The 17,662-nt window shown below is 44.5% G+C and overlaps 1 protein-coding gene across 2 annotated transcripts in view; it reads right to left on the bottom strand.

Moving 5' to 3' along the window:
• LOC147438489 (Acyl transferase/acyl hydrolase/lysophospholipase superfamily protein) overlaps positions 1-17,135 on the bottom strand; it is a 53,211-nt gene extending 36,076 nt beyond the window's left edge. Inside the window, exons 1-3 of one of the 2 annotated variants that reach the window (XM_086484585.1) lie at positions 16,561-17,135; positions 16,342-16,485; positions 2,987-3,059 (exon numbers count right to left, since the gene is read on the bottom strand). In XM_086484585.1, the coding sequence (XP_086340711.1) occupies positions 2,987-3,059; positions 16,342-16,485; positions 16,561-17,040 (697 nt within the window). In that variant the 5' untranslated portion in view covers positions 17,041-17,135. The remainder of the gene's footprint in view (positions 1-2,986; positions 3,060-16,341; positions 16,486-16,560) is intronic. The other variant, XM_086484586.1, reaches the window with a different exon arrangement.
• Positions 17,136-17,662: the final 527 nt, after the last annotated feature.

Below are 17,662 nucleotides of genomic sequence, written 5' to 3'. Positions count from 1 at the left end.
GTGCTTCCCTGTGCAATAGTATGCTAGGCCACTAGGTCTGGGCGTTACCTTTCACAAGAGACACCGCTCTTCATACCTTGGAGGCTTCTGAGAAAGACCTCCCAAAAGACGATGTCAAACTACTGTATGACTACAAGAGCTCAATGTGTATCCTTGAAGTCTGAAAAAGTGTCCGAGTTGACTACTTGTCCTCCATCCTTGAACTCCTTGGTCTTCTTGCCCTTTTTCACAAGATGGTCATACTCAGCTAGAAGTACTGGGGGTGGGGTCTTCTTAGCTTTCCATACATTGGCCCCTCAATGTCCGAACTGTTAGAGAATGAGGTATCCTCCTCGTAACTGCTAGAATGCTTTCAGTCTTTCTAGACTTCTTGTGGGATCTGCTTTTTCTTAATTTTCTATGTCTTTCTCCGTTTCTGTGCTTCTCTTCCTCCTTGCTGGAGTCAAAGGAAGAGGATGCCATCGTGAATGGTCCTCGTCAAGCAGGTGGACTTCGGGTCCTTGGAGTACTTGATCATCCTTATGGCACAAATGTCAACCTGTAATTGACGTCAATACTCTCCTGTCGAGATCTTCACGCAGGAACAGGCCGTGCTCTTCCCCAATTCCTCGGAAGGAGGTCTATCCTACTGGTTTCTGTTGATCCCCCACTAGGGTTGGGGTTGACTTGATCTTCGCGAAGTCGAGTAGTTGGTGGGAAAAATTCCTCTTCACTGAATTCACTACAAGAATCCATGTGTGCTATGGAAAAAGGGATCGGCTCCTCCTTAGAAAAAGAATTGTATGAGCTCTGATACCACTGTAATAGGCTTGGACACTCCAATCGTGAAATCTACAGCAAAATGTGAAAATTTGCAAAACGATTGTACTAAACTTAAATAGAGGGAGAGAGAAGAGGAGAGTCGACACGAAACGGCGAAGTTCCGCTTCCAGATGCACTAGCCCCAAAGACTGGTGCCCTTTCCCGTATTTCTTTATTATTGATGCTTCACTAGGTACAATGTCCAAGGGTCCTCTCTCTGCGATTGCTCCCAAGCTAATCTGCCAAAGAAGAGGCCCTTACCTTGCTTATAAACGTTTCACACATAACCTCAGGCCTAAAAGCAACTTCTATGAAAATCTCTGGCTTCCAAAAGCACCTGCTCGAAAATCTGGCGCCCAGAACCCTGCCTGCGATTTACAAAATCACTACAGCTGCCAAGTCAACAGTTCCACCTTTTCCAGGTCGCCCGTATGGCAACCACATCAGCAGATTTTGTGCTTTACTTCTTTTTTTTTGTAAGGGTTTAGGCCCCTCAGTCATTATCTCGCAAGTTGGGAGGGTTAGGTTATTAAAACCCTAACCTCTGGTCCTTTTGACCAAACTTTTTAAGCTGGGTATGCAGCATGCCACATCACAAAATTGTGACACGTAGAGAGATAATATAATATTTGGCGAGAAACACTCTCTACGCCACCTTCTAGAGCATGGAGGTTAGCACAAAATTGGGCGATACATACTGAGCATGGGTATAGAGATCATAGAGAGATCTCCCTTCAAGCCTCGACTACAAAAGGAAGAGGACAGTAGTTACAGTTACAGACTTTTTTAAGAGGTTCACTCTACAACCGCCCTCACACAACAAGGGGTCATGCTTTAGCGCGCCAAGAGCCTCCGAGCTAGCAAGAAGATAGAGCACCAGGCTACCAGATACCGAAACTCTACCATAGAGACAAGATAAGAGATCAGAGCTCGACATCATATGATCATAGAAAGATAGAGAAGAGATTGGCTCAGCTCCAACCAGATCCATGCATTCTTCAAGGAGCTCTCCACCCCCTTTCCACGGATGTCTTACCATTTTATATCCTCACTATGTTACTACATCGAGCTAGCTAGATTATAATATATCATGCTCGTACACCTGACACATTTAGGCTGCATAATGAGCCCCTAGTCATCAAGCTCCATCCTCCTCCACATTACACTGCATTACCCTCTCCCAGCTTTTCTGTACTTCAGTCGGTTATCCCATCTGAGTTCCAATCCTTAGCTTTACTTCCAGTTTTCTCATATTAAAACTATGCTTGTTCCTTATCTCTAGTTTAGGATGACAAAGGAGATACCACACTTGTATGTTTAATTGTCTAATAGACCGAGTTCTGCCTCTTGAAGACTAATAAAATCTCTCTTTCTTTCCTACTATTCTAAACTCTAGCAAGTGTGAAAATGTTGACGTGGCATGGCCACACAGAGGAAGAAAGCAGTATGAGGAGCAAAGCCAAGAAAGAATCATGCAGCTGGCGGTGATTCCCCTGTAAACCACAATGAATTTCACGCCACAAATCGCAGGAACTGTACAAACATGCTGATGTGGAAGCTATACAGACTGGATGGTGTGGCACGCTTTTTGAACAGAGTCTACCATGGAAAACTACTGAGGCAGATTTTAATAACAGAAGCTTTTAAACTCAGAATTTTAAAAGAAGATGCTTTTACCTGAGGGCTTATGAATTGATGGCCAGAGTGCCAACTGATTCACCCAATAGTCGTAAAACACTGTTCATCAATATAAATAAATAAAAAGAACTACCGCCAAGCCGCTCCACTTGAGGGCCAATGCTCTCTAAAGAGAGACTATGCATCTTCCGTATAGGCTCAAGTGTTAAGTTTTCTCTGTTCTCTTGGATGTATTTAATCGATTCCCACTTACACATGGTGCCAGCTGGTTACAAAGAGCCTAGCTATCAACTCTCTATAACCCTCAAGAACTTTACCCTAAAGTTAAAAAGAGAAGCCAAATCCCTCCAAGAAGCCCTTGCCACCTAGTGGGTCTTGCAATCCAAAATCAAGGTCTAGAGCATCTACCAGAAATTGTGCGAACTTATCTGCTGCATTTAATGGGTTAATTGAATCCCTTGCAATAGCTAATTATAAGTGATCTACATCCAAACATCTCACCAACAATACTTTTTCAATCATTACCATATACAAAAGCTCTCATTACCTCGTATCTTTCCGCTTGATCTGATGTGTGCATCCTCTGGTAGACAAATTTCGAGATATCTTTTGAGAACCACCTGCATACAAAGATCTCAAATGGTTCAACAAAAACTGTTTCTAACAAGTAAACAATCAATAGAGTGTTAATTGATGTGTGTGCATAGTTGGGAAACAAAGTTTAACCGTTAAAAAGGTAAAATTTGACTTTTATTCAAATGTTACCAAATTCTCTCTTAGAAAATTCATGTACCGAGAAGATAGACCTTGGTGGAAGTTGAGTAAATCGCATGGGTGGTTGTTACTATGACATGCTAGAGGAAGAAAGAAAGAAAGAAAAATCGATCCTCAAATAACGTGTGTGCATGCTTGGGAATCAGAATTTCTCGGTAGCAAGGGCAAGAATTGATTTTTTAACCAAAATTTTACCTAGTTCTTCCTCGAAAGAAATCCATTTACTCAAGAAGATACCTTGGTGGCCATTGAGTGAATCACATGGGTGGCTGTTGGAATAGCCTGCTGAAGAAAGAAAGGAAGGAAGAAAGAAAGAAATTCGTATTGACATCTACTACATGCCAAAGAAACTGGCCTAAAAGTGGGAGGACGTGGCAGCCTCAGTGTTGCATAATTCCTAGAGTAGTCGCTCTGATACCAGTATTAGAGTAACAAGCCAAGGCCTGGCTCCCAACAACACACACACTCAGTTCCGCCACTCCCTTCTCGAGATCCGTGAGGGCCGCCGCCTTGCTGCATGGGTAAATTTCCATCTTTCTGACACTTGGCCTTCTTGGCCCTTATCCATGCCCATAGAGGTAGTTCCCATGGTCAAGACCCCTAGCCGAGTATTGTGAATATGCCCTAGCTATAGGATACTTCACACTGGCAACCTTCTCAACCATTTGTTCCAATTGGGGGAGTATTTAGGAGTTTGGTGCAGCCATCTGACCCGGATCCAGTGCAACCATCTTTGCCACTGCCATTGCCACTGTCACAAAAATACGGAAGCGAAAACTGACTGTTAAATGCAATTTATATACTCAAGAGACTTTGGAGAGAAAGAGAGAAAGCTTGACACATCATTGGGGACCAGAAGATGGGCTGGTCCCCCCCCATAAAGAGAATATCTTTATTACTAAGGGAGAATTCTTTACAAGCACAGGAACGGGGCGAAAGCCCGTCCTCTATTCTTTCTTGTCCTCCTCCTTCTGATTGAGAGAGTAGAAGAACTGCCCTCCTGACTACTAAGAGGATCTTTCCTCTTCTGTGAGATTTTGGGAAGCTCTCGTAGATGAGAGTCTATCTTCCACAAAACTCATCGGAAGCTCTCAAAGACAAGAGTCTATCTTCCACAAAACTCATCGGAAGCTCTCTAAGACGAGAGTCTATCTTTTCTAACTATGTCTCTTCGGACATGATCATTCCTGCAGTCAACCCACGAAGGAAACATACAAAACACACGCACACATGCTTGCTGTAATTTTCTGCACATAACCAGAAATTGTTACCTGAGTGCGTTCCAATGCCGAAACGGAGATCCTTTTCGCGACGGAAATGCTCCAAACTTTGTGTGTGTGTATAGTAGGTAGAGAGGAATAGTTTCCTACTAAAGCTTTGCTGAAATTCACCCTAATACAGGTGATTAGGGGCTGTAAACAGAGAATTTGCAGCAGCTAGTAGAGAGAGAAAAAGAGTTTTCTACTACTTTACACGATGAAACTTCTCACACAGCTGCCTATGACCATGAGAGGCCTTGTTCTAGGTGATGGGTGCACAGATGCTCCACATACACCACAAGGTGCTGCTCTCAAGCTTCAATGGAGAGCTTCATTGCGTAGAGGACGTTCAACTTAGGGGGGTAGTGCACTGCCAACCTAGCAAGAGGGGGACGGGCTGCTCTCTTATAGCCTCCCAGAAGAGGGGGCGCTAGCATGAAGAGAGAGAGAGAGAGAGAGAGAGAGAGAGAGAGAGAGATTGCATGGGAAAGTGTGCCAAGTGGCACACTTACTTTAAAATTTAAAAACCATTCAACTTTTGACTTTAAAAATCCTATGCTAGTTAATGAAATGTGCAATTAAGTGCACAACTGCACACATAGATGCAACCAATTAAATTGTTAGCTGCTCCCCAGTGCAATGCCGTACCGACACTGCTCTGGCATTACCTGTTCGCACTTGTCCGGCCATTTGGTCCAGCGTAAATCATTTAAGAATACTTTAACTAACTTATCCTAAGGCCGTAAAATAATCAGGCCTTAGGGTTAATATTCTAAGGACCCCATCTCATTCCTGTGCTTGCACTAGCGCGCGTAATTTTCTGAGCCTAAAATCTGAGGCTACTATCTACCCCTTCATTGAAGACCCGATTTCCCAATCGCTAGGGCTTCAGGGTATTTTCTGTTAGGGTCTCCCTGAGGTGCACTGGCCCAAACTTGGGGGCACCTGAGGCCCCAGAACTGCTAAATCTATTCTGATGTGCACACAACTAATTAGATAATTCTTTTCTCGTAAATAAATTAATTATTTACAAAGTCTGACTTAGTTACATACCTCTTGGTTCTAAATAGTTGACCTCAACTGTAGAGCGTCAACATAACTGTGCAAGATGTCTGGGTAGTCCTTAAGATCGGACTCAGTCATCCACTTTGCATCTAAAGGAGTGTAATTCTTGAACTTGACTAAATACTTTCGATGTAGACTCCCCGACTTGAGTTGTCTCTCCGAGTGGTGTATTATCTGTTCAGGATGAAGGATTTCCTCAGTCTCTTCGACTTCTGGAGGATCTTCTTGTACTGGCACCACTGGAGGAGGTCCAACATATGGTCGTAGGAGACTGACATGAAAAGCATTATGGATGAGCCAGTGAGAAGGCAAATCCAATCTGAAAGTCACGTCATTGACTTTATCTGTAATTTTGAAAGGGCCGTAAAATCTATGGGAAAGTTTGACAACTTTCCCTTTGCCGACCCGCTTTTTCAATCTAGCTTTCTCAAACCGAAGCAGGACATATTGTCCTTTTTCTAGATTGAGATTCCTTCTGTGCTTGTCTGCTTTTCTCTTCCGTTGCTCTTGAGTACGAAGAATCGCTTGCTTTACTTGTTGATGGGCAATATCAATATTGCGCACAAATTCATCTGCGGCGAAGATGTTTTCTTTGGTAACCATAATAGGAAGTAAGAGTGGCTTCCCATAAATAATTTCGAAGGGAGCTTTACCAGTTGAGGAATGTATGGTATTATTATACGCAAACTCAACGATTGGTAAGTACTGTTCCCATTCGGATTGTCGTTCCGAAACATAGCACTTGAGGAGATCTAAAACAGTGGCATTAGCGATTTCGCTTTGACCATGTGTTTGAGGATGATAAGCTGATGAAAAGTCAAGCTTAGTTTTCAAACAATGCCTGCCAAAATAGACTAGTCATGCGGGGATCTCTATCGCTGACAATAGTCTTTGGCAATCCATGGTGTTAAATTTGAGCTAGAAATACTATAGCCATTTGATCAGCTTTGATCGTCTTCTTTACTGGAAGAAAATGTGCTTGCTTACTGAATCTGTCTACTATAGTCCAGATTGCATCATTTCCATTCTTGGATCAAGGAAGATCCGTAATAAAATCCATGGCAATACTTTCCCATGGCGTGTTAGGCACAGGGAGCGGCTGAAGCTTGCCATAAACTTTATGTCTATCATATTTTACTTTTTAGCAGACTAAACACTCACGTACATGTTTTTCAATGTCCGCACGGAGTGTTGGCCAAAAGAAATACCTTTCGAGGGCACTATTGGTGGAAGCAATTCCCCGATGCCCGGCATAAGGAGAATTATGTGCTTCATCCATCACCTTCTGTCGTAAGGGCTGAGCTATGCATATTGCTTGTTGACGATAGAGTGTATTATCCCTGATGGAATAAGGTGGCTTTGAGTGACCAGCTTGAAGATCTGCCCAAATTGTGGCGAAGTCTCGATCTTGAGGATACATCTCGCTGAGAGATTCTAGTTCCTCATGATAAATTGTTGTTAGTGCATTGATCTTTGGACGCCTGGAGAGAGCATCTGCAACTGCATTCTTCGTTCCAGAAGTATGTAAAATCTGAAAATGGAACGTTGAAAGAAAGTTGGTCCATCTCATCTGCTTTTCTGATAACTTTCTTTGTGTGAGAAAGTAGCGAAGACTTTGATGATCTGTCTTGATAATAAAATCAGCTCCTAATAGATAGTGTTTCCAAATGGAAAGAGCATGAATTACTGCCATTAGCTCTTTCTCGTATATGGAGACATGCAACTCTGCATCTTTAAGGCGCCGACTTTCATAGGCTATCGCGTGACCCTCTTGGTTCAAAACTGCTCCTACACAATCTCCAGATGCATCGCAGTATACCTCGAAAGGTTTGTGAAGATCAGGGACGGTGAGAACAGGTCCATGATTGAGTAGATACTTAAGCTTTTCGAAAGCTTGTTTTTGTCCAGACCCCCAATGGAATGGAATCCACTTCTTTGTCAGGTCATGGAGGGGACCTGCTATCGCGGCAAAAGCTCGAATGAAACGCCGATAATAGGAACAGAGGCCAAGGAAACTTCATACATCATGTACTGTAGTTGGCGTAGGCCATATTACAACTGCTTGAATCTTATCAAGGTCCATTCTCACCTGATTGTGAGATACTATATGGCCCAAATAGTGGATTTCTTTTAGAAAGAACTCACTCTTCTTAGCATTCACAAATAATTTGTGTTTGCGTAATTCTTCAAACACTAAGGCGAGATGCTTATAGTGTTCGTCTTCCGTCTCTGAGAAGATTAAGACGTCATCAAAGAAAACGCCTGTGAAGCTTCTATATGAGTGGAAGATTCTATCCATCATTCTGTTGAATGTGGCTGGTGCATTAGTGAGTCCAAAAGGCATCACTAAGAATTCATACAACCCGAAGATTGTTCTAAATGAAGTCTTATGCACATCCTGAGGAGCTATGCGGATTTGATGATAACCACTCTTCAAGTCTATACGACTAAAAACACTTGCTCCTTGTAACTTGTCAAGAATGTCGTCAATCCGAGGGATTGGAAATTGATTCTTGATTGTGATCTTGTTTAGAGATCTATAATCTATACACATGCGGAATGTGCCATCCTTTTTCTGTACTAGCAAGACAGGTGAACAATATGGAGAAGTACTAGGCCTTATTAAGCCCTTCTCCAAAAGTTCGTTAAAGCAATCTTTATAACTTTCTAATAACTTAAGTCTTTTTTGCTCTAGAGAGGAAGAAAGTTGTGAAACAGACACATCTCTCTCTCTTGCAAAAATCAAGTACGCTGAAACACACTTTTTCATTTCTTTCTTGATGGCAATGTGATTGGCGATAGGAATACGCCAATCACCTGAATCTGCAAGTACAAGATACTCCTTTCCTTTATGAGCAAAGGATAAGGTTTTCTGAACATAGTCCGGAATGGGATGCATCTTGTAGTGCCAAGGCATTCCCAAGATAACATCGCATCCTTCAAGTGAAGCTAGTAAGAAAGACTCTTGATCTTTGTAGTCGTCTACCTTTAGATTCAACTTCCCTATGATTAGAGTAGAGTTTGAGTTCTGCCCTTTGAAAGCGGATTGTACTTGAATAGAAACTCCAAAACGATTGGGCTGCAAGTTCAGGTCATCAGCTAGCTTGGTAGAGATGAAGTTGTCTGTACTGCCAGGGTCAAACAAAATGAGAGCGCGTTGGTTGTTGATGCTACCCCATGCTTTAAGAAGAGCTCTTTCTTTTCCATCCTTGGTTGTATTTCCCTGTACATCTGGGACTACATTGGAAGAGGGTGGTTGTGGAGGTTTGGTAGGACAATCACCCTTCATATGACCAACTTGTCCACACTTGAAGCATCTTCCTTCACTAATGTAAGTTCGCAACTCAGCAGGAGAGAGATATCTCCCTTTCTTGGGCTGATTTGGCTTTGCTTCTGCTTCGGAGGCGGTTCTTTTCTTCTTTTGAGAAAAAGAAGTAGAGGTAGGCTGCTCGTGGAGAGCCTTCTGCTTGGCATGGTAAGTGCTTTGCTCCATCTTCCTGGGAGTACCCTTGTCATGTATTCCATCAGCTATGCGGGCTGATTCAATAAGTATCTGCAAGTTACCTCCAAGGTAAAGCTTCATAGCCTTTTGCAAGGCTTCATGCAATCCTGCTTCAAACTTGCGCATCTTTTCCGAATCGTCAATCTTCTTGAATGGAGTGACTTTCAAGAGGACATCCCAAAACCTATCCACAGCGTGGAACAGTTTCGTTCTCCGACTGTGAAAGTCGATCCCATTCTTTCTTTACCTCTTCCTCATAGTCTGGAGGAAGGAACTGTGCGTAGAACGCCCTTCTTGAAAGCAGTCCAATCTTGGGGTTTACGATCTTCCAGGATAAGGGTTAACCACCAACTGCTGGCGGTGCCTTTCAGGTACATACGGACATGGCGAAGCTTGGATCTTTCTTTAAAATTCCCTTCAGCAAATGCAACTTCGAATTGGCGGATGAAAGCCAACGCTTTGTCATTATCACGCTGCCCATTGTAGGTGCATCTTTGTCTCCCGACTTGAATGTTTTCTGCCTGTGGTGCTTCTTCTTATGATGCTCCTTCTTTCTATGCTTAGACTCCTTATGGACAAGAGTCTTTTCCCTTGAATGCACTTCTTGCTGCCACAGATCTTCCAGGAACAGGTCTTCCGGAGCAACTATGTCATCCAGATCCTTCATGAAAGATAACTGAGGGGAATCAGGGGGATCATGCTCTTGAACCTTTGGGTTAAACCGCACATGACGTTCTAGAGGTTTCCTGTGCCTCTCATGCATGCGGGAGGTTCCAATCAAAGGATCTTTCCTTGGTTCTGGCGCCTTTGGGTTCTGCGGGATTTCTCCCGACCCCATCGGCATTTTCTCCTTCCCTTTCTCAAGAGTATGGAGAATCTTTTGGACTTCTGGATGGGAGAGAGCTTTTTGCAACTCTTCCACCTGATGTTGAAGGAGAGAGAACTCTATCTCGCGTCCTCCCATTTCTGCAGTCTGCCAAGAGTCGTCAATCCCTTAAGGAAGAGAGAGATGACCTTGCTCTGATACCACTGTCACAAAAATACGGAAGCGAAAACTGACTGTTGAATGCAATTTATATACTCAAGAGACTTTGGAGAGAAAGAGAGAAAGCTTGACACATCATTGGGGACCAGAAGATGGGCTGGTCCCCCCCCATAAGGAGAATATCTTTATTACTAAGGGAGAATTCTTTACAAGCACAGGAACGGGGCGAAAGCCCTTCCTCTATTCTTACTTGTCCTCCTTCTTCTAACGGAGAAAGTAGAAGAACTGCTCTCCTGACTACTAAGAGGATCTTTCCTCTTCTGTGAGATTTTGGGAAGCTCTCGTAGATGAGAGTCTATCTTCCACAAAACTCATCGGAAGCTCTCAAAGACAAGAGTCTATCTTCCACAAAACTCATCGGAAGCTCTCAAAGACGAGAGTCTATCTTCCGCTAACTATGTCTCTTCGGACATGATCATTCCTGCAGTCAACCCACGAAGGAAACATACAAAACACACGCACACACGCTTGCTGTAATTTTCTGCACATAACCAGAAATTGTTACCTGAGCGCGTTCCAATGCCGAAACGGAGATCCTTTTCGCGACGGAAATGCTCCAAACTGTGTGTGTGTGTGTGTGTATAGTAGGTAGAGAGGAATAGTTTCCTACTAAAGCTTTGCTGAAATTCACCCTAATACAGGTGATTAGGGGCTGTAAACAGAGAATTTGCAGCAGCTAGTAGAGAGAGAAAAAGAGTTTTCTACTACTTTACGCGATGAAACTTCTCCCACAGCTGCCTATGACCATGAGAGGCCTTATTCTAGGTGATGGGTGCACAAAGGCTCCACATACACCACAAGGTGCTGCTCTCAAGCTTCAATGGAGAGCTTCATTGCGTAGAGGACGTTCAACTTAGGGGGGGTAGTGCACTGCCAACCTAGCAAGAGGGGGAGGGGCTGCTCTCTTATAGCCTCCCAAAAGAGGGGGCGCTAGCATGGAGAGAGAGAGAGAGAGAGAGAGAGAGAGAGAGAGAGAGAGAGAGATTGCATGGGAAAGTGTGCCAAGTGGCACACTTACTTTAAAATTTAAAAACCATTCAACTTTTGACTTTAAAAATCCTATGCTAGTTAATGAAATGTGCAATTAAGTGCACAACTCAACACATAGATGCAACCAATTAAATTGTTAGCTGCTCCCCAGTGCAATGCCGTACCAACACTGCTCTGGCATTACCTATTCGCACTTGTCCGGCCATTTGGTCCAACGTAAATCATTTAAGAATACTTTAACTAACTTATCCTAAGGCCGTAAAATAATCAGGCCTTAGGGTTAATATTCTAAGGACACCATCTCATTCCTGTGCTTGCACTAGCGCGCGTAATTTTCTGAGCCTGAAATCTGAGGCTACTATCTACCCCTTCATTGAAGACCCAATTTCCCAATCGCTAGGGCTTCAGGGTATTTTCTGTTAGGGTCTCCCTGAGGTGCACTGGCCCAAACTTGGGCGCACCTAAGGCCCCAGAACTGCTAAATCTATTCTGATGTGCACACAACTAATTAGATAATTCTTTTCTCGTAAATAAATTAATTATTTACAAAGTCTAACTTAGTTACATGCCACCACCACCATCACCTGGATGTAGCGGTCGGAGTCCATATGGATATCCTTACTATCCGTATCCGGGGTTTGCGCCTAACCAACCAAAGAATGACTGCATGACAATTAAATTTTTCACCTTTTCTCGAAAGCCTTGCAATTCCTCCAACGATTCGACAACATCTATGATGTCGAGAACTATACAGAAGAATCAAAGATTTCTCAGGCTGTGGGATTTCTCAAGGATAATGCTATGCAATGGTGGAGTTCGCTCCAAAAACTTGGCAAGCTTTCAAGACAACTTTTGCATGAAGTTATATCACCTCCCTGTTTGAAGTTCAGATTTGGACAGAATGGGGCAACTTGAAAATGCTTGCCACGCAGACCATAAAAGACTACAACCAAAGGTTTCTCGACATCTATCTTCCAGTGTCTTTCTTCAAGTTGATTCCCTTGGAGGACCAATGCGAGCGATACACCATTGGACGGCCATCACCTTTACAAGAATATTGTCTATCTAAACAAGTACCTGTCAAAGTCGATGATGCAGAAGCGTAGAGACCAAGGAGGGGGAGAGGGGGGGGGGGGGGGGGGGGGGGGGAGAGAGAGAGAGAGAGAGAGAGGGTCTCCTGAACCAATCAACCTTGGCAATGAATAATTGAATGTGCATACAATGGAGGCAAGGGGTGCAGTGCTCATATAGCAACCTCAGTAACTTGCCCTACCCACAAATAAGTAAACTAAATACCTAAAAGCCAAAAGAAATAATGGGATCACATTGGACAGTTCACTTGAGATGCCAAAACTCTTAACTCCAACCTACGGGTCCAAACAACGATAACTTGAACTCCAACACAAGGGTCCAAATTAATTATAGGGAGCACTCCTTGCCCCTCTTTGCCACTCACAAGCCTCTCTGTGGCTGAAGCTAATGGTGACACCTGCACTTTGACTAGAAATTTGGCGTCGAGGCCACTGTGGCCGCCACCACGTGTGCCATGCCGATCTACTTTGTCAAATCTTTATTACCGTAATCTCAGTCCAGCTTGCCTTTGTATACCTTTGAGTTCCTGCTTTTGCCTTTGGCTTCAAACTCCCGAGCCAAACAGAGCGTCTAATCACATTTATAACAATTGTGGTCGTACTTGGTGGGTACCGAGGCAGCTAATTGAGTACTAGTACTGCCATCCTTGACCAGCTTGCCTTTGCCGATGTCCTCTAGCAAACTCATCCATTTGCTTTTGACTTCACAATCTCGACCCAAACAATTTGTTGGGTTCCTTGAGACCTGTGCCGGTGCATAGGCCGCTAATTTGATGGTGGATCCGCTATCCATAGCCACTTGTTGGTTTTGGTCGATGTCGTCGCGGGTGGTCAAGCAAGGGGAGGCCATGTTGAAGGTGCAAAATCGGGTAATCTCGTACCTTCTCGCACCCCAAAGTGGCCGCACGAACCAAGCCGCACATACCACAATCTGCAAGCAGTTCCACTTCTCAGCTATTCCCAAGCCGCTCCGCACCCTTTGCTATCCCTCTCTTCAACTGCAAAGTCGCTCGCCTCTTCGTCTCCCAAACCGCTCCACAATCCGCCTCCCACAGGACACCAAATCAAATTGCCACCTTCACCTTCTCTGAATCTCCATCAGTGCCCTAAACAGCTTGTGGGAACCTCTTATCAAGCAATTGTTTTTAACTCTACTAAGAAACCTTTGCAGTCTCAGACATTTTAAAAAATGCAACAAGAAAAGGGGGGGAAGGCGCCGTTGCTGCAGGCGTTTCAAAACGCAAGGGAGAACTCTGTCGCCGAGGGGGGGAAGGGGGGGGAGGGCACGGTCAGGGAAGCGTTTCAGAACGCAGGCGCGCAGGGGGGAGCTTGTGGACTGCCGTTTGGGCGTCTCGGGACGCAGCAAGGGAAAGCGGCGCCGTCAAGGGAGCTTTCGATCAGCATTTTCACACGCTCGCAAAGTAGAGGGGAGGGCGACAGCAAGAGGCTTGGCAACCAGCTTTTCGAAACGATGCGATGGCGTTCCAAAAACGTTGGGGTGTGGCTCCTCCTGAACTGCGTTTTGAGATGCCGCAAGGAGAGGAAACACCGACGACGAGGTAGTCTTCACCTCTCTTCAAGCAGCTCGTCCTTCGCTAAGGGCTTCGATCACCTACACCAAGCAGCTCTGATACCATGTCAAAGTCGACGATGCGAAAGTGAGACCGAGGGGGGGGGGGGGAGAGAGAGAGAGAGAGAGAGAGAGAGAGAGAGAGAGAGAGAGAGAGAGTCTCCTGAACCAATCAACTTTGGCAATCAATAATTGAATGTGTATACAATGGAGGGAAAGGGTTGCTTATATAGCAACCTCAGTAAATTGCCCTACCCAGACTTTGACAAATAAGTAAACTAAATACCTAAAAGCCAAAAGAAATAATGGAATCACATCGGGCAATTCACTTGAGATGCCAAAACTCTAACAGTACCAACAATGCAAGAGCTTATGGACCATGCCACAGTTGGCTACAATATTATGAAAGGGAGCTAGAGTTTCGAACATAAGAAACTCTCGCAAACAATCAAAACTCTCGGCAACAACGAACAAATCCTCGGGAATTCCATGAAAGTCAACCTCAAAGGCCTCGTTTGACACAGCGTCAACTAGAAACCCTGTCACAAGAAGGTTGATGCTTTGAATGTTTTCAGGCAGGGCATCTTTCAATTCATGTCCTCAAAGAGCCCAGACATCTTCAGAGTAACAGATAGACCTTCAAGACCATTGCAAGCTAAGAGACCTCGACCTACCATCGGATATTTATGGCATTAATCTTGAAAGCTCAAATGAATTGTGTAGAGATTATGGAAAAATTTACGGCTTAAAAGCCTTAATCTTCTTTGACCAAGGAGCTACCGATATATTCATTTACCCCGACTTCCTCAAGCAAGATGGATTTTGGCTATGATTCACGAGGTGGTGAACTTGAGGCCGAGCTAGCCATAGGGCAATCTCAAAACGTGGTACGGCTTTTCACAGATACCAAGGAAAAGCCGATTTCCACATCATGAAGTTGGGCAATTGCAAGGCTCTTTTGGCCATGCCTTGGCACGACAAGAATGACACGACGCTCCACATCCGGAACCGTACAATCACTGTAATATAGAAAGAAAGCTAGTTCTCTCCAAAGTTCAGTTGTCCAAACAAAAACCTCAATGAATTTTTTGAGTGCTTTGTACTTAGCTACTTTTTGAACTTTGAGAAACTACTTCTTAAAATTTGTTTGAAATCGATTGTATCTGTTTTAAACCTGTCTAGGTGCCGATTTGAGAATTGTTTGACTCTGATTTCAATGTTTTGTAATTTACTCCCCGGCAAAGTGATTCGAAACAACACAAACCAGGCGTCTAGGGAGCATTTAGTTGTATGCTTGAAACCCCCAAGCGACACAAGCTACAGTCTGGGAAGCGTTTGGTTGTATTAGTCCTCTAAGCTCATGACTCGGACTTTTTTAGGTTATTTGCAGGGGAGGTAAGGAGGTAGTCATTGAGTAGCTTCATGCCTAAGACCGTCTGTCTTGTAACATACATATGTGAGCATTTGTGTTGCATTGTCGTGTGTCAACCACTGAATATTCCTCTTGGTATGTAATTTTAGTAAAACACCCCTCTAAAGATCAACACGGTCTAGATGTGATGGTAATTTTGCTATACCAAAATATCAAGAGCTCTGATATGGAATGAGAAAACTGAATGACCTCAGGTTTTTTTGAGCTAACTTGAGTTGCTTTGCAGATATACTGTAATCGCAGCCGATTACTCTTCTTTTAAGAAGGGGGGATGTAAAGCCACTAAAACCCGAGCCAACCTGCAGATCTCGGCCGAGAGGTCCTAAACCCTAGCAGATGTAGAAGAAGACAAAGGTCTCACCAACTTAGAGATCCGCACCAACTGGGACAATCTATTTAGAGACCTTCCAACTTACGGGGCCCAAATTTAATAAAGCACGACCCACACACACACAAATCGCGTAGTACGGATCTCCGCAATCTGCATTGACCTGTTGACGTTGCACCCGGAAAATACACTGACTCACTAACGTCGCAAGTTGTCCGATAGTTCTATGAAAAGCGCTCACAATACGTGGCAATTATGCAGACAACCGCTAAGGGCGCTATGCTTTTGGACCAGATGCTTCTTGAATTAGTTGCTTTTTATGTAAACTGCTTTCCAGGCCAAGGGCCTTTAAAAATGACCTTAGGGCTCACTCTCTGGTAAAGGAAGGTGCAGAGAGGTGTTGCCCTAGCTGTAAAGTGTTGAAGCAATATAAAGAAATATTGAAAGGGGTGCTCGGGTGCAGAGAGGTGTTGCCCTAGCTGTAAAGTGCTGAAGAAATATACAGAAAAATTGAAAGGGGTGCCCGGGTTTAAGGCCAATGCTCTCTTGGGGGGAAACTCCATCACTCCGTGTGTTATGCACTCAAAATGCACGCCTCAAAGCTTTGCCACATAGGAATATATCCAAAACAAGATGTCACCATTTTCTCATAATCTTCTAATAAGAACATGATAATCCTAACGCAGGGAAATATGTATTCGCCAATCATATGCTTGAGAATTGATAGGATCCCACATAATTTAGATGCGCAAAATTGTCTTCAGCATAACAAATCAACATAATGAGAAAGCAAGACAGATTTGCTCAATATAGGCAAACTTGAACCTAAGCTGGCCACTCACTTACCCCAAGCCTAAATGCCGTCCCGTTTTGGCGACAATCTGAAGCAAGTTCTTTTGTGGCTAGCATAGCATCCTCCATGCTAAGGCCGCTGGCGATAACGGCACAAACAATAGCTCCAGCAGAAGAGCCCGACAAAGGCGTTCTTTCCTAGAGAAAAAACATTGCGATTAATGCATGCCTCCGTGGAGAAAAATTAGATTGCAGGTATGTAATTGTATATACCGTGATATATCCACGCTCAATCAGGCATTGCCCTACACCTAGGTGGTAAGGAAACAAAAGACCGGCAGCAGAGAAGCTAAACCCAGGGCTTGTGAGCTCCAGTTTCTCATAGTCCTCATTGGCTGGCTCTAAAAGAGTAGACTGAGGGTCAGTTGTGATCACGGAAGCAGTTCGCGAAGAGAGCCATTTTTGTCGCAACACTTCTTGTTCTGTGTCATCGGCCTTCAGCCTGGAAGCGGCAACGGCAGACAGGGCCTCTACGAATCGATTGCGGAGATATGAGAGCGTTGTCGTAGAGCTGGAGCTGCGACTAGAAGGTAAAGAATCGTCCTCAACGAATACGCCTTCATCATCGTTGCCCTTGCTTTGCACGTGCCACTTGCGACAACACTGCAATCTCGCAGACTGCGGGTTTCGACCGAACCCCTCTGACGTGCACACTGGAGAGGCCTGTATCAATGGTCTCGCTCTCATCGTCATTTTTCCACCATCAGCCCCCTTCCGCCCCCAGGATATATATCTCGTTGATCAAGTGTAACACGGGAGCAATTCGGGTGGCGGGCGGCCACCTGGCAGCAGCTCCCGCCAGGCCCAAAACTTCTGACCAGCTCTCCCTCATGGGTTGCCTGCACACGGCCACACGTAAACCCTATCCAAACTCCCCAAGTTCTACTTCTAAGGTAAGGGGGCCAGCATTAGAGCGGCCCCCAATTGCGTTGCATGTTATCCCTAATGATAACAGTAGGCATCGTGTGGTGTTGAAGTAGGTGGACTCGTAAGTGTCGTGCCTGGGTGCCGCGGGATCATGAGTTCGATAGTGTGTTATCACTAGCCCTCGCTCGCCACAGTATTTAATTGTTGTGGTTTTGCAAAGGAGGATGCACTCCCAGGGAAGGTTGTGGGAGATCTTTTTGTCGATGGTTTATCGCATTGGAGTGAAGGTGAAAACGTAGGCGACTTGGCCTCTTCCTCTCAGGTGAAGAATCCGCTCCCTTTTAGTATGATGCCATAGTATTGGCCCCTCCACCTTACCTAAGGCTCAACACCCTTGAGCCAACACTCACTTCCATAACACGCTAGTGTCCTTTACCTCACCTCAAGA

This window comes from Adiantum capillus-veneris, chromosome 16 (genome assembly GCF_014529385.1).
Source record: "Adiantum capillus-veneris isolate H3 chromosome 16, ASM1452938v2, whole genome shotgun sequence".
In the NCBI taxonomy this organism is placed as follows: domain Eukaryota; kingdom Viridiplantae; phylum Streptophyta; class Polypodiopsida; order Polypodiales; family Pteridaceae; genus Adiantum; species Adiantum capillus-veneris.
Note: the sequence above shows the minus strand (reverse complement) of the source record. Positions and strands in the feature narration are given on the sequence as shown.